We start from the raw sequence: 19,781 nt of genomic DNA, 5'->3' as shown, positions 1-19,781 counted from the left end.
TTAATTTGTGACTCTCCAAGACTCCTTGCCGAGTTTTGCGGATATCGGCCTGGCAGCTCACCAAGCCAGATAAGGTCTGTGACTGGAAATCCTCCCTTGAGCAGAATTCACCGTGAATTAATAATAAATAATAAAAGGGGTTTTTGTCGGGACAAGGAGTTTGCTTCAGGCTCTTGGGACGCCTGGGTCAGAACAGGTGCTTTCTGAGCTTGGTTGTTTTCTTGCAGACATTTTATTACCTAACTAGGTAACATCATCAGTGCATGAAGGGAGTTGGGCTTGCAGAGAGGAGGAGGAATGTTGAATGTTTATTTTATTTATATGCCGCCCTTTTCCCCCGAAGGGGACTCAGGGCGGCTCACAACTCAAACCAGGGAAGGGGGGATACAAACAAAATTAAAAACGACACAAAACAATGCATAATTAAAACACACAACAGTCATACCATTCGAGACGGGGGCAACGGTTCTTTAGCCCCAGGCCTGTCGGAACAGCCAGGTTTTAAGGGCTTTGCGGAAGGCCTGGAGGGTGGTGAGGGTTCGAATCTCCACGGGGAGCTCGTTCCAGAGGGTCGGAGCAGCCACAGAGAAGGCCCTCCTCCGGGTAGTCGCCAGTCGACACTGGCCGGCGGATGGAATTCGGAGGAGGCCTAATCTGTGGGATCTGATTGGTCTAGTGGAGGTGATTGGCAGCAGGCGGTCTCTCAAGTACCCAGGTCCAATACCATGAAGGGCTTTATAAGTGACGACTAGCGCCTTGAAGCTTATCCGGAGACCAATAGGCAGCCAGTGCAGCTCGCGGAGGATAGGTGTTACGTGGGTGAACCGAGGTGCACCCACGATCGCTCGCGCGGCTGCATTCTGGACAAGCTGGAGTCGCCGAATGCTCTTCAAGGGCTGCCCCATGTAGAGCACGTTGCAGTAGCCCAGTCTAGAGGTCACAAGGGAGCGAGTGACTGTTGTGAGGGCCTCCCGGTTCAGGTAGGGGGGGGAAAGAAGACTTCAATGCAAAGACAACGTTTTGTGATCTCAAAACCAGAAGGATGGCCAACATCAAAATGGCTCTTGCAGGCCCAGAGCTCAATGTCCTATTTTTCTACAATTTGTATTCGGGCTTTCTGTGACTCTCCCGCCCCAGCCTTTACAAGCCATGGTTTATTGCTTTGAAGGGTTAGGGCAGTCCCAGTTAATTGGGCTGAAGCCTTCAACTGTGGTTTAGTGCGAAGGGCAAATGAACGAAGGCTGGAAACAGAGGTTTCGCAAAATGACAATTTAACCACCTATGACTCAGTCTCACCCTGCACTTGTTGTGAATGTCGGAATGTGGCAAGGGTAAAACTGGGGCTCCGAAGGCCGAATCCAGATATAAGTTGACTGGCTGGTCCCTCGATGGCAAGAACGGGAAGCTGATTAAACCACGTTAAAGCGGGATTAATGTGCAATTTGTGGAGATCCACTGAGATTCTCTGGAGTTTAAACGATGCCCCCCGAGTCTCATCGCTATGTTAATATGGGGAGGGAGGGTGTTAAAAATATGTTCGCAGTTCCATGGGTATTTGGGCCAGAAGAAGGCATTCCGCAGCCTTTAAAGATATGCTTTAATTTACTTTTAGGTTTGGCTGGAAATCGCCAAATCACCAAAACCTTTGGGGCCACAAATCAGATATCCTTGCCAATTAATCCCATTTGGGGAGGGGGGGGTGTCTTCTCCTCCTCTTCCAAAGAGTCAGTTCTTCTTCTTTTTCAACCCCTTTCGGAGTTGGAAGCGTTCCCCCATCTTGTCTAATTCTATGTGACATCCATGACCAAAAAATTCTACCTCCAGAACTGGCGGTTTCTCCGGCTTTAATTGAGGACATTTCTTCCTTAATTCTCTTTAATTAGACAAATTGGCTGTGGCCTCCAGCAATGGCAGAGAGGCCCTCACCATGGAAGTCGGGAGGTTAATAGCAGCTAAAAATAGCTCCCGGATAAGGGCCCCCCGGGTTGCAACAGGGAGCAAATGACATTCCTTCCTACTAAGGGGTGGAAGGGTGGTGGCTTGTGAGGTTCTGGAGGGCACATTGTGTTTGAACCCGATGCGCCTCATTTGGTTGCCTGCCAAGTAAACAGGTCATCTTCCCAAAATATTTAGCAGAGTGTTTAGCCAAAGTTGGATCTGGGGGCTTTTTTTTTTGGAGGGGGGGGGGGAACATCGAGGCAGGATTGGGTAGAGTTCCTCCTACATAGTGTAGAACAAGAGGGCAGGTGAGTAGAAGTTGTTTAAAAGTGTCGTCGCAAATAAAAGAAGGAAGGAGAGAGGAGGAGAGAGGAGAAAAGAGAAGGGAAGGAGGAAAAAAGAGGGGAGGGGAGGACAGAGGGAGAGGGAGGGAGGGAGGGAGGAAGGAAGGAAAGAAGGAAGAAGAGAGGAAGAGAGATGAGGGAGTAAAGAAAGGAAGATTAAATACCAGAGCATCTTTCTCCTAGTGTGTACACAGATAATCCTCAACTTATAACAATTCATTTAGTGACCCAGATCCCTGAAAAAAGAGACTTACCACCCTTGTTGACTTACACCCCCATGGTCATGTGATCAAAATTCAGACGCTTGACTCGCATTCAGGACGGTTGCAGTGTCCCAGGGTCACGTGATCATCTATGGCACAACCTTCTGACCAGCACAGTCTTCGCGGAAAGCCAGATTGAGGTAATAACCGTGTCGTTAATAACTGCTTCGCGAACAACTGCAGGGATTCACTTAACAACCGGGGCAAGGAAGGTCACAAAATGTGGGAAAACTCACTTAACAACCGTCTCGCTTAGCAACGGAACCCACTTCTTTCTCCCTGGAGTAAGGAAAGGCAGCTATCGTGTCACCCCTAGTCCTTCTCTTTGTTAGGCTAAACCAGGGGGCCCCAAACGTGGCAACTTTAAGACTTGTGGACTTCAACTCCCAGAATGCTCTGGCCGGCTCTGCTGGTGATCTCTGTTGTTGATGCAGTCTAGGATTCAAACCAGATCAGACTACAAGGAGCCCTTGATTTACAACGATTCGTTTAGAGACCGTTGTAAGTTACAACAGCACCGGAAAAGGTGACTTACGGCCTTGTTCTGGCCCTTAACGACTGTTGCCGGCATCCCCGTGCGTCACACAGTCAAAATGTGGGGGTCCCGGCCCAACTCAGCCCATGATTCACTCTCAGAAATAATGAGAGGAGGATAAAAGTTCTGAGCATTGATAAAGAGGGAAAGGCCGGTCCTCCCGGCAGAATTGTCAGTACTCATTTAGTAGGAGATTTTCAGCAGGAAGGCAGAAAATATGATCACAACCGGTGGCTGGCCAGCCGGGTGATGTAGTTGGTATTTTGCAAACTCCCTGGAATGATTGTTATATTTCGAAGAAGCCCCACTTTGTAACCAAACAACAGTGTTTTCCAGGCGTAGCTTGAAGATGGGTGCCTAGCGGGCTGGGGGATTCTGGGAGTTGAAGTCCACAAGTCTTAAAAGTGGCCGAGGTTGAGACGTCCCGAGCAATGGAACAGAAGTGAGACCAAGTCCTCTTTTATCTCAGCCTTCCTTTGAGAGTTCAGACCTTCACATTTCTGTCTGAAAAGGAGGCCACCAGGAAAAGGAGGCCACCAGGTGCTATCATCGGCCCAGCGGAAGGGCTCCTCTTCCCAGCCGCAACTACTACCCCTCTTCTCTTTGCAAGAGCCGCAAAGGATTGAGAACGGGACAAAGAACCAAACGCTTCAAAGCATCTCCTGAATAGAAAGGCGTCTTTCTCTGTCCTGGAGGGTCTATGGGCACTGCGGTCAGCCCGGTTGAGATGCAGCATTGCTGCCCAGCAATTTAAAAATATATATATCTCTCTCTCTCACACACACACACACAGACAGAGGTCCCCAGAGTCAGAGACTGCTGCAGAGATTGTGTCGACAGGAGGCCAGCTGGCTTTAGGTACAAAGGGGGCAGCTTCGCCCCGGGAGAGGAGAAGGCACTTACAAGACTGTGCCAAGCAAGCCGACTGTGCAGGATTGTTTGCAGGACCCTGGACAGCTCCTGCCGGCTTGGGAGGGAGAGGTTGGGAAGTTTACAGAGCACAATTCTGTCTTCTTCTTCTCCTCCTCCTCCTCCTCCTCCCTCTTCTACTACTTCTTCTTTTCTGCCATATCCATCATCGGACATTGGTGATCATGTTGGCAATCCTATTTTTATCAACAACCACACGCAAAAGTGCTGCTGAGTTTTGTCCAAGACAGTCCCTTCGATTTTGAAGCCATGGTGTTCTTCTGCCTGGACCTCGTTTGCCTTCTGAGGGATGTCGTATTTTCCCAGGTGCTGCATCACCTGTCCGAAATATTCTAACTTTCGCTTTTTCGATGATTCCCCTCGGCTTTCCCAGGCGGCTTATCCCCTCCCCATTTCAGCCTTGCAGGGATGAAAAAGGGGGTTCGGGGGAGGGAGGTCCAACTGGAAACGCTCTGCTCTCCTCTCCACCCCACCCATATTTTCCTTTCTGCCTTGAAGTCCTGGGAACGGGGTGACTGGCCACTGGGTTGCCCCTCTGGTTGCCCCCCCCTCCCCCCCTTAAAAACCAGCTTTCCAGAGGTATCGTCCTCGGGCCTCACTTGCAAAGGGTCAATTGCAAGGCGATGCGTGTGTGTGTATGTGCGCGTGCTAAGCCACCTTGGATTTACTGCTCCCACCCGGAGGGGCTCCTTCTGTCTCAAGAGATGCAGAGTGGAGTCCATGCAGAGCAGGGGGGTGGCTGGGGGTCCCGCTATCTGAGCGGTCAAAGTAGCTTCCCCATTCTTGCTTGGTCCCAAAGTCTTGGCCGAGCCTGGAGGAGACACTCTTCGGAGGCGCCACAAGGGGTCACTATCGAGAGAGGGTTGCTCGCGAGACGGAAGTACAGCAACAGACATATTACCCTGCAGACTATAGAGTTAAAAAAAAGTATAGAGTTGCACGCTCAGTTGCTTTCTATTCCTTTCCTCAGGATCACTCAAACTCTCAGAATCCCTCAGGCAGTATGCTTTATGATGGATAGACTGCAACTCCCACAATCCCTCCACCAGCAGGCGTTAAGATAGGGGACTTCAACGCCCAGAATTCCCCAGGCATGCCTAAAGATGGCTAGGGGTTTGAAGTCCACGTATCTTAAAAGTTTCTGAGACTGAGAATCATTGCTCTAGATTTAACATCTTGCTGCTAGCTGGTAGTTTCTGTTTCTAAAGAGGGCAATGGCATATGTTGGTGTCTGCAGAGAAGTTCCACCAGGACCGAGCCAAAAGTTTACAATGTTTTCCAGCCATGCAGTCTCCCAGTCTGGAAAAGCAGCAGAGAATGGCTCCCCTGCCAATCATTCCTGAAACAGGTGGGTTTCTGGAATGATTGGCATTGCCCAAAATGCCCAAATGAAGAAGAAAGCATCCAGGTGACAACAAATAGAACCCAAATATTTATTCAAACAAAACCGAGTCAGGAACTCTGAACAGGAAAATCAGAAACTTGCCACCCGCTGCCTGTAAGGATTCCCATTTCCTCTTATCACCCACATTTATTTTAGTGGTTACCCCCTTGTTTAATTTTTCCCGGTAGCCGTTCCCAGCATCGAGACACAGAACTGCAGCAGCTGAGAGAGGATCAGGGGTTAAAGAAATACAATTTTTAGAAAAAAAGGAGAGGGTGGAAAATCAGTAGTATAACAGCAACAAAATACCCCAAACCAATTCATAGGTTAGCGTTAGGGTGACTTTCGAGCCTTTTGCAAGACTAGCCTAACAGCGCAACCCTGTTCCCAAAATCAGACAGCTGGTGCTTAAAGTGTCTTCCCCATTGCTGATACCCTCCATCTTAAGAAAAAAGATCTTTCTCGGACCATTACCACAGACAAAAGATGGCACACATCCAGGCACCGGAAAACCACAGTGCCTGATGAATCTGGCAAGTCACGGCTGCTCTATTGTGCCTCATGATGGGGTGCAAATCTTCTGGAGTGGGCCTGAGTGGTAGATGGGGCATTGGCGGGGTCCCCAGAACTGATGTCAGAAGGCAGGTGCCGAAGAGATCCTTGACTGCTGAAGGAAGAAGAGAAGGTGAGGCTGGATTCTGGTAAGAAAAAGACACAAGAGAAAGGACAGGAGAGTTAAGGATTCGCCAGGAGGAGCCGGCTCCAAGTCCCCATAATTAGAACATGTAAAAGAGTCAGATTAAAAAAATGAGAAGAATATACCTCCAAAGAATGATCATTTCGTTGTATTTAAGTACAATGACAATAAAGATTATACTATACTATAATCGTATTGCATTAACAGATAAAATCCTATGAACCAGTTTGGTCCAGTTGTTTAGGCCCTGGGCGAAAAGAGAGAAGTTGAGTTCTAGTCCCACTGAAGGGATGAAAGCCGGCTGGGTGACTTTGGGTCAATCACCAGGAAACAGTGAGTTCTAGTCCAACCTTAAGCATGAGAGCCAGCTGGATGATTTTGGACCAATCACCATGGTGAGTTCTAGTTCCGCCTTAGGCATGAAAGGAGACTGGGTGACTTTGGGCCAATCACCAGGAAACAGTGAGTTCCAGGCCTGCCTTAGGCTGTTCTAGGTGTTGCAACAGAAAAGACACCTTTGCGGGGTCCCCAAAGATGCTATTGTTTTAATCAGGAGGAGCCGTGTGTGCCCATTCTGTCTGACCATACAGGGCAGAGTCGTGGTGGCGCAGTGGTTAGGATGCAGTATTGCAGGCTAACTCTGCCGACTGCCAGCAGTTTGATTCTGACCAGCTCAAGGTTGACTCCGCCTTCCATCCTTCCGAGGTGGGTCAAATGAGGACCCAGATTGTTGGGGGCAATATGTTGACTCTGTAAACCGCTTAGAGAGGGCTGCAAAGCCCTGTGAAGCGGTATGTAAGTCTAAGGGATATTGCTCTTGCTAGAAACCCCTCCGATAACTCATGCAGAAAAGGCACCTGATTGAAGTAACGGAATATCCTAAATCCCAACTCTAGGATGGCAGGGCAGAAGAGCAGGTGAGACACAACCTCGGCGAGATCCTGCAGACTTCAGCAGGAATAGATTAAGCCAGAGGTGTCAAACTCAAGCCTGCGATGTGCTTGGATCTGGCCCGTGGGGATGTCCTGGAAAATGTAAGGGGCTGGCACACATCGCTTCAGTCCAGTCTACCCAATGCGAAGAGGAAACGTGCCAGCAGTTTGGGGAGTGGCGTCAATATGGCCACACCCACCCAGTCAAGCGCGCCCACCTGTCCCCCACTCCCCGAGGTTAACCACAGCCCTGATGCAGCCCTCAATGAAATTGAGTTTGACACCCCTCGACTAAGCAGACTGATGTGGCAAGAAGCAGATGCGATTTTTACTTCTTGTACCCCGGGCACGAAAGATGCAGCCCACTAGGAGTCCCTGAGCAAGATGCCAGGAGGTCCAAGAAAGCAGAGATGACTCTGGCGACAAAGGTCCCACCTTCTCAAAGGTCCCTGGCTGGGCAAATCTGCCTTAAGGAGCCTCAGCGATGAAATTCAATTTTTTTTTACTAGTGGTTCTGTGGGCGTGGCTTGGTGGGCGTGGCAGGGGAAGGATGCTGCAAAATCCCCATTCCCTCTCCACTCCTGGGGCCAGTCAGAGGTGGGATTTGCTGGTTCTCCAAACAACTCAAAATTTCAGAACTGGCTGAATTTCACCCCTGCTCAGTGGGCTTCAAGCTCAAAGTCACTTCTTAGTTTGCCCGTAGGTTTGGTTGAAATGTCAAGAAAACAGTCCAAGAGGCCACTGGTTGGAAACTCACCAGCCCGAAATGCTATAGCTTCCTCCATCTTCTTTAACGTCCTGTTGCAGAATTGTTTAACCCAAGGGGCCACTGTGTCAACGAAGATATACAGAATGACCAGTCCGATGATAACAGCAAATGAAATCTGAGAGAAGGAAAGAGGAGAGGGAGAAGGGTGGGCCGTGAATTCCTCAGCTGAGAACCCCACCCACCCATTCCCCGTTGCATTGTCTTCTTATCCTGCTGGCCCAGGAATGCTCAGCCTTCGTTTTAGTTAGGGTGGGGAGAATAATTCTCACACACACACACACACACACAGGTGAGATCCGGACAGGCCCTTTCGTTCTTCTGAAAGGGCCTGAAAACCTAGCTCTGCCAACTGGCCTCAACAGGAGCGTTGTCATTCTGAAGATGGTCTAAGGCCCTAAGACAATGTTTCTCAAACTTGGCAACTTGAAGATGTCTGGACTTCAACTCCCAGAATCTCCCCAGTCAGAAATGCCGGCATAGGAATTCTGGGAGTTGAAGTCCGCACATCTTCAAGTTGTTAAAGCCCTTAGCCTCCCGATCCCAGAAGGGAACCACCGGGGAGCCTCTGGGGCTGAGGATACACGACACTTGTCAAGAGTCTCCCTGCTGAGTTCGCTGGCTCTTTCCCTTCCTTTTACACGCGGAATAGGCTTCCCAACAGGGTTGCCCTTCACACAACCCCTGAACCTAGTGTCAACCCTGAAGCTGACCTGGCCGAAGCCACCTTGGAGCTTCAGTGCTGCCACACTGGAGCTGAGGGATGGGGGGATTTGAGACAGTTGGGGCTTTGTAGCCAATTGGACCATGTGACTGATTGTTTTGAGAAGGTGAAAAACTTTTAATTATCATATTTTTTGGAGTATAAGATGCACCTTTTCCCCCCAAAAAGAGGATGAAAATCTGGGTGCGTCTTATACACTGTATACAGCATTTTTGGCCTTTCAAAACTCCGCCCATATTGCAAAAAAGGACGTGCAGAGGGTTAGGGCCGTTTTTTACTTGTTTTTGCTCCCCGGTCCCGTCCCCCCCCCCCGCCCAAGGAGCACTTTGCAGGCCTCTCAAACACTCTGGATGCCCCGTTTTTCACAAAACAAATGAGGCATGCAGAGAGTTTGGGAGGCCTGCAAAGTGCAAAAAAATATTTTTTAAAAAATTTACCTCTTCAAAATCTTGGTGCATCTTATACTCCGAAAAATATGGTAGGTGAAAACTGCGGCAATGTTCAGAGTCAGTTTTCACCAGATCCGTGCCAATATGATATATCCAATAAAGCTATTTCTTTGAGGCATCTACCCGCCTTGGAGTTTTGCTAGCTAGGGGTCTATTACTTGGCATCCTGACACCTAGTCAAAGCCCAGCTGTCTTACCTTCATTATGTACATGGCACGGTGGGGGCTGAGGCGCAGGCCGTGGATGTGAACGATGAACTCCAAGGCATAGTCACAGTAGGTGGTTTGGTCGACCCCCCTGTGGAAGCAGACAAGAACAGAGAGAGGTGGGCCACGGGAGCAAAGCGTCCGTCTCTCAACCTGAAGCTGACCGGACCGAGGCCATTTTGAGGCTTCAGTATTACCACACTGGAGCTGAGGGATAGGGAGGGGGGAGTAGAGATAGCCGGGGTTTGTAGCCAAAGCAAAATACTTTCTCCTGGGAACCAAGGCCATTCCCACAGGTGCTCGGAGAGAGGAGGAATGAAGTTACAGCCAACTGGAGGCCACCTTGATTGGACCAGGTGACTGATTGTTTGGGGAAGAGAGAAAACTTTTTCTTTTAATTAGGTGAAAACCGCGGGAACATTCAGAGTTGGTTTTCACCAGTCTGTGCCAATGTGATACATCCAATAAAACTGTTCTTGGAAGAATTTTGTTTGCTATGGGGGTATTACTTGGAACCCTGACACCGTCCTTTTTAAAAAGTTTTCCCTCGCCTCACAGTGATTAAATCCCATCGCAGGCTCTCATTTTCTAGGTTTCTACATCTGTGTTTCTCGGCCTTTAAGAAGTTGGACCTCAGCTCCCAGCTTCGGGGAGCTGAAGTCCACCTGTCAGGTGCGAAAGACTGAATCCACATGTAAAGGTCCAAGGAAACGGGATTTACTGCTAATCATGCCTAAGCAGAGGAATCTTCTCCACTAACCTTTAGTACCTGCTCAGAGTCACCATGTTTCCCTGAAAATAAGACAGAGCCTCATTTTCTTTTGACCCCTGAAATAAGCGCTTGGCCTTATTTTTGGGGAGGTCTTATTATTTTTCAGGTGCAGGTGGTGGCGAGCATGGTCACCTCATGGCTGCTGCTGTGTTGCAATATTTGGGGGAGGGCTTATTTTAGCACATGCGCTCAAAAGCCTGATCAGGCTTATTATCTGGAGAGGTCTTATTTTCATGGAAACAGGGTGGATAAGGGTCACCTGAATTCAAAGGAGGTTGGGCTGTGTTTATCTGTGACTATGTAGGGATTCTAAACTGGCTCCTCTGCCACTCCTTCTCCTACACCACCCGTCTTAAAATGACGGAGGTTGAGAAACACCGTTCTACATAATTAATCAAGGTCTTAGTCCGACAGTCTCCAGATCATGGGCTTCACTCTTGCAGCAGGCTAGTAATTTAATAAGAACATACTACACACATATGCACAGATAGGCAGACAGACACATCCACCCTTAGAAAAAGCTCTCCCTGTGCATTCTGGCATGATTTCACCCGACTACAGGCAGAGGAATCAGTTTCAACATCAAAATCCCAAGTACCTGTTGGATACTTTGATCACAAAGAAATAATCGGGAGTGGCCAAACTTTGAGGGACGATATCGTAACACGGAGAGTTTTTCTGACAAATCCACCTAAAGGGGGAAAAAAGAGATTTTGTGTCAGGCAAGATCCTACAATGGGATGCTTCATATCTATGGGTGGAATCCTGTTTTTTTTTAAGATTGGTTTGGGATGGTGTAAAATCCAAAAAGGGTAAAGGTTCCCTTTGCACATATGTGCTAGTCATCCCCGACTCTAGGGGGCGATGCTCATCTCAGTTTCAAAGCCGAAGAGCCAGCACTCTCCAAAGACGTCTCCGTGGTCATGTGGCCGGCATGACTCAACCCCGAAGTGGCACAAAATGCGGTTACCTTCCCACCAAAGGTGGTTCCTATTTTTCTATTTTCATTTTTTACGTGCTTTTGAACTGCTAGGTTGGCAGAAGCTGGTTGTTTTCTTGCAGACATTTCATTTCCCGACTAGGGAATATTATCAGGGCTAGAAGGGAGTGGGATTTGCTGTGTTTATAAACAGTGGGTTGCACTGTCAGTGTTGGTGGGATTCTCTAATTAGGCTGTTGTTTAGAGTTTGATTGTTTGTCTGAGTTGGTAGCTTCTTGATTGGGGTATTGTTATTCAAGGTTGACTCAGTCTTCCATCCTTCCGAGGTCGGTCAGACGAGGACCCAGATTGTTGGGGGCAAGAGGCTGACTCTAAGCTGAGAGGGCTGTAAAGCACTTCCTCCCTCCCTCCCTTCCATGGTGTGCAGTAGTTAAACTGCAGCATTGCAGACTAACTCTGTCCACTGCCAGCAGTTCGATCCTGACCCGCTCAAGGTTGACTCAGCCGTCCATCCTTGTGAGGTGGGTCAAATGAGGACCTATATTGTTTGGGGGGGGCAAGAGGCTGACTCTGTAAACCACTTAGAGAGGGCTGGAAAGCCCTGTGAAGCGGTATATAAGTCTACGTGCTGTTGCTAGTGTTTCCTTCTTGGTTGTTGGTCTACCCCAAACTATATCCAAGCCTCTTTCACTGGAGGATAGAATTCGAAGAGCCTGCCTAGAAGCGGATCTGCAAACCCAAACCGACAAGCGTATCTTTCACAGTAGAACTTACACAATTCCAGAGTTGGATTCAGAGAGAATCGGGAATCCTTCCTCATTGGTATCATTCACTTCTACGTCGGCTCTCGCCCAGATCAAAGCTGACGAATTACTAGAGAAGCCAAATACAGATCAAGACCGTCCACATCAGGAGTCCAGAGCCCTTTCCCCCCACTTTTTTTGTAGCAGATCTTCCATTCCTGACTGCCACATGATCTACAGGGGGCTACCCTAGAAGATTATTCAGAAGCTGAAGCTGGAGCAGAACACAGTCCTGTGTGCCCAGTTTGGGGCTGTGTCAGAGGTAGCATTCAGCAGGTTCTGAGCGGTTCTGGAGAACCGGTAGTGGAAATTTTGAGTAGTTCGGAGAACCGGCAAATACCACCTCTGGCTGGCCCCACCCCCATCTATTCTCTGCCTCCTGAGTCCCAGCTAATAATAATAATGCCAGAGTCGAAGAAAAAGAAGTAGAAAAAATAATGAAATATCGTGACCTGGCCATCGAAACTACATGGCTATGGATGAAGCATGTAACCATGGTCATCGGGGCATTTGGCACGATGTCCAAGAGTTTTACAAGATACATGAACAAATTGCAGCTTCCTGCAATAAAACCAGTGGAACTTCCAAAAACTGCCCTACTCGGAACATCTTATATTTTAAGAAGCTCCTGGTTGATACCTGGGACGCTGGCAGCAAACCGTATCAACCATTAGCACCAGTCACTGGTATTTATGGTGCATTTTTGAATGTTCAGTTGCTGAGTTTCATGTTTAATGAATAAAGTATATAATAATAATAATAATAATAATAATAATAATAATAATAATAATCGGCTAATCAGAAGATATAGATTGGATACAAGAAACATCAATGAAGCTGTAGAGATTGTAAAACAGCAGATAACAGCAACAGCTAGAAAAATTGAAAGATATGAGGCACGAATCATCCAATATAAACAAAATCAGCAATTTCGATCAGACCAACGGCGTTTTTATCAAAGTCTTAATGTGAATGGTGACACCAAAAGTGAAAAACCAGAAAAGCAGGCCACAGTTGAATTCTGGAAAGAATTGTGGGAAAATGCAAAGGACTACAACAAGGAAGCAAAGTGGATACATGACTTTGAGAAAAGCATTGGCAACAAACAAATGCAAGTATTAGAAATAACAACTGAGATGATCAAAAATCGAGTTAAAAAGGTAAAGAATTGGACATCACCTGGAAAGGACCAATTACATGGTTTCTGGCTCAAATATCTGACCAGTTTACATGCAATATTGGCCAGGCAACTGAATGAAATTTTACAAAAGGGCCAAATTGATGAATGGTTGACAACTGGAAAAACATACTTGATTCAGAAAGATCCAACTAAAGGAACAACACCTGAAAACTATAGACCAATAACATGCTTGCCAACAACCTTCAAATTACTCACAGGCATTATTGCAGATAACATGATGGATTATTTGGAAACAAACAACATCTTGCCAGTAGAGCAAAAAGGCAACAAAAGAAGGAGCAGGGGCACAAAAGATCAGCTTCTAATTGATAAAATGATATTAGAAAATTGTAAGAACAGAAAAACGAACTTGAATATGGTCTGGATTGATTACAAAAAGGCATTTGACTCACTGCCACATAGTTGGATCATAAAATGCTTAGAAACAACTGGCATTAGCAAAAATATTACATCCTTTACTGAAAAGGCAATGAAACAATGGAGAACTGAGTTGGCAGTAGGGAATGAGAGCTACGGAATGGTTAATATCAAGCGAGGAATTTTCCAGGGTGATTCACTTTCACCTCTTCTCTTCATCATCGCAATGATCCCACTATCAGTAATCTTAAAAAAAATGAAATTAGGCTACCAAACAGCCAAAAAAGCTGAAAAAATTTCGCATTTACTATATATGGATGATTTGAAACTCTATGGAAAGTCAGAAATAGAAATCCAATCATTGACAAATACAGTCCGAGTATTCAGCACCGATATTTCAATGCAGTTTGGCATGGAAAAATGCGCCACTGTATCCATAAAAAGGGGCAAAATCACTGCATCTGAGGGAGTTGAAATGCCCAATGGCCAACTAATTAAATGCAAAGAAAATGAAGCCTACAAATACTTAGGCATTCTGCAGTTGGATAACATCAAGCATGGAGAAGTAAAAACTATTGTCAGACGAGAGTACACCAACAGAGTTAGGAAAATTTTGAAATCTAAATTGAATGGTGGAAATACAATCAAAGCCATAAATACCTGGGCAATACCAGTTATAAGATACACAGCTGGCATAGTTAACTGGACACAAGCTGATTTGGACCTTTTGGACCGAAAAACCAGGAAACTAATGACAATGCACTACAGTTTACATCCACGTGGTGATACTGATAGACTATATCTGCCCCGAAAATCAGGTGACAGAGGATTATTACAAGTGAAGCAAACAGTTGAAGAAGAAAAACATGCACTGGCTGATTATTTAAAAGAAAGTCAAGAACATCTATTAATCGAAGTAAAGAACAAAAATCTACTGAAGGCCCAACAGACAAAACAAGAATACAGAAAAGATGTGATAAAATCAAGAATGGAGAGTTGGCAGAACAAAGCACTGCATGGTCAATTTCTGGAAAAAATAAAAGATAAAGTGGACAGGGAACAAACTTGGTTATGGTTAAAAACAGGTACATTAAAGAAAGAAACAGAGTCACTAATCCTGGCTGCGCAAGAACAAGCTATCCGCACAAATGCCATTAAGGCCAAAATCGAAAAATCCTCTGATGATGCCAAATGCAGACTTTGCAAAGAAGCTGACGAAACTGTTGATCACATACTCAGCTGCTGTAAAAAAATCGCGCAGACCGATTATAAATTGCGGCACAATTCAGTAGCACAAATGATCCATTGGAATTTGTGCAAAAATTATAATATTAAAACAGCAACAAACTGGTGGGAACATCAGCCTGAAAAAGTCACAGAAAATCAGATGGTCAAGATCTTGTGGGATTTCCGTATACAAACCGACAAAATACTGGCACATAATACACCAGACATCACACTGGTTGAGAAAAATAAGGTCACAATCATAGACATCGCAATACCAGGTGATAGCAGGGTCGCCGAGAAGGAACATGAAAAAATCGCAAGATACCAGGACTTAAAAATCGAAATTCAACGACTATGGCACAAACCAGCAGTGGTAATTCCAGTGGTAATTGGCACACTGGGTGCTATTCCAAAAGCACTGGAATTACATTTAAAACAGTTAAAAATTGACAAAATCACCATCAGTCAAATGCAGAAAGCCGCACTGCTTGGATCTGCACGCATATTAAGAAAATACGTTACGACGTCCTAGGCCCCTGGGTGGGGCCCGACTAGTAACCAATGCCAAATCCGGCGAAACAACTGGCCGCTGTGATACAATTGTGTAATAATAATAATAATAATAATAATACTGGACACAAACTGATTTGGACCTTTTGGACCGAAAAACCAGAAAACTAATGACAATGCACTACAGTTTACATCCACGTGGTGATACTGATAGACTATATCTGCCCCGAAAATCAGGTGGCAGAGGATTATTACAAGTGAAGCAAACAGTTGAAGAAGAAAAACATGCACTGGCTGATTATTTAAAAGAAAGTCAAGAACATCTATTAATCGAAGTAAAGAACAAAAATCTACTGAAGGCCCAACAGACAAAACAAGAATACAGAAAAGATGTGATAAAATCAAGAATGGAGAGTTGGCAGAACAAAGCACTGCATGGTCAATTTCTGGAAAAAATAAAAGATAAAGTGGACAGGGAACAAACTTGGTTATGGTTAAAAACAGGTACATTAAAGAAAGAAACAGAGTCACTAATCCTGGCTGCGCAAGAACAAGCTATCCGCACAAATGCCATTAAGGCCAAAATCGAAAAATCCTCTGATGATGCCAAATGCAGACTTTGCAAAGAAGCTGACGAAACTGTTGATCACATACTCAGCTGCTGTAAAAAAATCGCGCAGACTGATTATAAATTGCGGCACAATTCAGTAGCACAAATGATCCATTGGAATTTGTGCAAAAATTATAATATTAAAACAGCAACAAACTGGTGGGAACATCAGCCTGAAAAAGTCACAGAAAATCAGATGGTCAAGATCTTGTGGGATTTCCGTATACAAACCGACAAAATACTGGCGCATAATACACCAGACATCACACTGGTTGAGAAAAATAAGGTCACAATCATAGACATTGCAATACCAGGTGATAGCAGGGTCGCCGAGAAGGAACATGAAAAAATCGCAAGATACCAGGAATTAAAAATCGAAATTCAACGACTATGGCACAAACCAGCAGTGGTAATTCCAGTGGTAATTGGCACACTGGGTGCTATTCCAAAAGCACTGGAATTACATTTAAAACAGTTAAATATTGACAAAATCACCATCAGTCAAATGCAAAAAGCCGCACTGCTTGGATCTGCACGCATATTACGAAAATACGTTACGACGTCCTAGGCCCCTGGGTGGGGCCCGACTAGTAACCAATGCCAAATCCGGCGAAACAACTGGCCGCTGTGATACAATTGTATAATAATAATAATAATAATAATAATAATAATAATAATAATAATAATAATAATAATAATAATAATAATAATAATTCTTTATTGTCTGTGCACAACATATATTCCAGGGGTAAGTTTCTGCTGGCATTACTGCTGGTTCAGTGCATGCGCAATTTTGCCTATAAATAGGTCTGCCTATAAATGTTACCTATAAATAGGTCTACGTATGCGCAGAACATTTAAAAAGGTCAAAAAAAGATGTCATGGTGGCTGGGGAGCTGGTTCAGGTGTGTGGCGAGCATGCCATCCCTACCAGTTGCCATTTACACTACCAGTTTCACCAAACCGGTGCAAACCAGAAGGAACCCACCTCTGATATGTACCATGATCAGGAGGAAATGGGGATTTTGCAGCCCACCAAGCCACTCCCACAGAACCGGTAGTAAAAAGTTTTGAATCCCACCCCTGGGCTGCACATATAACACATGTTTTGGGTGAGCAGCATCAGTTACCGGTTCGTTTGTGAGTTCAATTCAGACTGGGTCTAGGCAGCAGCCTGCTGAAAAGTCACCTGTTAGTGTTGTATTTTACGATCTCTTCCGGAGTGAAGTATCTGATGTTGCTCTGGGAAAAGGGACCCCCGCCAATGATGGTAAAGAGGTAGCTGTCAAGAGAACAAGGAAGACGGAAGATTCAGATTCAGAACAGAGCTGGAAGGGACCCTGGAGGTCTTCTAGTCCAACCCCCTGGCTCAAATAGGAAACCATGTTGTATCGTGCCAGACCAATGCCCATCCGGTCTCTTCTTAAAAACATCCTGCGATGAAACACCCCACAACTTCTGAAGTCTGATTCTTCTCACTTATTGTTATGTGATGTCACAATCACATCGTTGTTATGTAGCCAACTTACACAATCCCCCCCTTTCGGTTAAATATGATTTGCACAGTTGAGAAAAAGCCACACCTCTCTTTTTGGGCCTCCCCCCCCCCATTTTAGATAGCAGGAACTAAAAAGCCACCAATTGATTGCCAAAGCTGATTTTCTAACGCTGCCTCAACCTCGGCAATGTTAACGTGGGTGGACTTCCATTCCCAGAATTCCCCAGCTAGCGCTAGGCAAAGATTCACTATCAGGCTGATCAAACCTGCCACCACTCCCCCCCCTCTCCCTCTCTCTCACACACACATAGACAGAGGGGGGGGGAAGGAGGGAGGGAGAGAGAGAAAGAGAGCGAACCAGCCAGCCTTTCTGGTGCTGATGTAGGAGCTTCCCTGAACCAGTTTTCTTCCTCTTCTACCTCTTATTGCCAAGACCCCAAAGCAGGGGTGAAATGCTACCGGTTCAGGCAAGTTCTCTTGAAGTGGTAGTTTAAAAATGCTTTAAAAAGTTTTTTTTTTTTAAGTTCTCACGATCAGCTGTGCCTGATTGTCTGTGAGGCTTGTTGCAGGGGCCATTTGGTGCAAAATCCAGCTGCTTTTCACATTGTGTGTGAGTCAGTTGTGCAGCCACGCCCACCTGGTCACATGGCCACCAAGCCACGCCCACAAAACCGGTAGGGAAAATGTTTGAATTTCCCCACTGCCCCAAAGACAAGGCCCCATTCCCCACCCCAACCCCAGGTCCCAACTCTGAGAGGCCTGAGGCCCGTCCCCACCTCTCTTACCTGCCGTGGAACCGCCCCGAGTCTCCGGTCACCATGTCTTGGATCAAGAAGAACGGGTAGAAGACTGCAAGGGAAACAAGCAAGTGCCTTGCTCCCAGCTCACAAACGGGAGTAGATGGGAACACGGCGGGGAACGCGCTGGGGTTCCCAGGCTGTCTCTCGAAAGGTTTCCAGCAGGTGGCTGGCTCAAATCCAACACCCATCCTTGAAGCTGACTCCGGGGGAACTGGATTCGCACGGGTTTGGTGTTTTTTTTGCATCTCGTGCCTTCTGAGTTATTCAGGTGTAGGCACAGGGTGGCCTCAGACACGCCCATCTAGACAAATGCAGAGAGGCTCTGTCCTAACTACGTTGGCCCCTAACCTGGATTCCCTGAATGATGGTACATTCCAGGAATGGTATGGAAATACGGTTGTCTCTGTTATTGGCAATGATGGAAGTGATGATCATTATCATGAAAAAGATGAGGTGAAAAGGAGGAGGAAGGGTGGGGAGGGGGAAAGAACAGAAGGAAAAGTAGGAGGAAGAGAAGGAGGAAGACAGAGAAGGACAGAAGGAAAAGGAGTCAGAGAAGGGGGGGAGAAAAAGAGGAGGAGGAGGAGGAGGAGGAGGAGGAGGAAGACTGTGGGATTCTTGGTGCTGTCTGAGCTTGGGAGTTTTCCTGCAGACGTTTCATTACCCAACTAGGTAATGTTATCAGTGCTAGAAGGGAGTGGGGTTTGTGAAGAGGAGGTGGGGGGGGATGCAAAGTCATTTACCATCGCTGAAGAAAAAACAGGGCATTTCTGGATCTGGTTCAACACAGTCAAAGTAGTGCTTGTTCTTCTCCGTGGTGTAATTCTGTGTGTAAGTGATGTCAAACGCCAATCTCTTGCCTGGGGGGCATCCGATATAGATCAAGAATGTTTTAGAACCCTGGGGGCCAACAAAGAAGTGGATTTATACATCCCTTCTCTTTCACATTGAGGTATAAACACGGCCATTTTTTAAAAACCCCATTGCCCCTATGGCAGGGGTGCCTAAACTTGGCAACTTTAACACTTGTGGACTTCAAGAATTCCCCAGCCAGAACATTCTGGGAGTTATTAAGTCCACAAGTCTTAAAGTGGCTCAGTTTGGACACCCCTGCTCTAACGGAAGACATTCTAAGGAGGAAGTCTTGAAGATCTTGTACCCATTTTATTACTGGCTTTATTCTGTGTCTTACGCCACGTGTGTTGATATCCATTGTTGTTTAAAATAAGCCAGTCGTTCTGTGTGGTCCCCCTGCTGTTGGTCTGTTGGAAGGAAAAGAAACCGGGAAGAAATTGCCTTCCTGAGGAATTCAGATTACCTGCAAATCCAGGGACAAGCTTCTATGGCGATAACAGGCCATATCCGAATTGACCACCTGAGAAAAGTGGACAAAAGATTCATGGATCCCTCAGAGGAAGGAAGTAGAAAGAGCAGTTTCACCAGCTAACAGGTAAGACAGAACAGGAAACGCTTGGCCAGAGGTGAAAAGAAAATGGTGAGAGATTTAGAGGGGCCAAGCTTGGTCTCCTGATTGTGGCACTAGGTTAGAAGCTGGCGGCTGGGAGCTCTAGTTTTGCCTTAGGCATGAAAGCCAGCTGGTTGACATTGGACCAATCACCAGGAGACTGGGAGTTGTAGTCCCACCTTAGGCATGAAAGCCAGCTGGGTGACTTGGGCCGCCAGGAGACACTGAATTCTAGTCCCACTTTAGGCATGGAAGCCAGTTGAATAACTCTGCCCCAATCACTAGGAGACTATGAGTTCTAGAGCTGCCTTAGACATGAACACCGGCTGGGTGACTTTGGTCCAGTCACTTTTCCTCATCCCCACCCACCTCCCAGGCTAGTTGCTATGAGGAAAATAAGAGGAGGAAGGAGTACAAGGAATGTTCGCCC

At 46.4% G+C, this 19,781-nt stretch overlaps 1 protein-coding gene across 1 annotated transcript in view; it reads right to left on the bottom strand.

Annotated features, from left to right (window-relative positions):
* Positions 1–5,419: 5,419 nt before the first annotated feature.
* The window catches only part of LOC148042898 (cation channel sperm-associated auxiliary subunit gamma-like), a 51,233-nt gene continuing 36,871 nt past the window's right edge, over positions 5,420–19,781 (bottom strand). Inside the window, exons 22-30 of the mRNA XM_087727953.1 lie at positions 19,205–19,261; positions 18,630–18,786; positions 17,872–17,935; positions 16,778–16,870; positions 11,655–11,753; positions 10,539–10,631; positions 9,160–9,259; positions 7,781–7,907; positions 5,420–6,092 (exon numbers count right to left, since the gene is read on the bottom strand). Coding sequence (XP_087584079.1) covers positions 5,944–6,092; positions 7,781–7,907; positions 9,160–9,259; positions 10,539–10,631; positions 11,655–11,753; positions 16,778–16,870; positions 17,872–17,935; positions 18,630–18,786; positions 19,205–19,261 — 939 coding nt within the window. The 3' untranslated portion in view covers positions 5,420–5,943. The remainder of the gene's footprint in view (positions 6,093–7,780; positions 7,908–9,159; positions 9,260–10,538; positions 10,632–11,654; positions 11,754–16,777; positions 16,871–17,871; positions 17,936–18,629; positions 18,787–19,204; positions 19,262–19,781) is intronic.

This window comes from Thamnophis sirtalis, unplaced genomic scaffold, assembly GCF_051295495.1.
Source record: "Thamnophis sirtalis isolate CommonGarterSnake01/CBP01778 unplaced genomic scaffold, rThaSir2_p1.2 scaffold_13, whole genome shotgun sequence".
NCBI lineage: Eukaryota > Metazoa > Chordata > Lepidosauria > Squamata > Natricidae > Thamnophis > Thamnophis sirtalis.
This window is presented reverse-complemented; position numbering and strand designations above follow the sequence as displayed.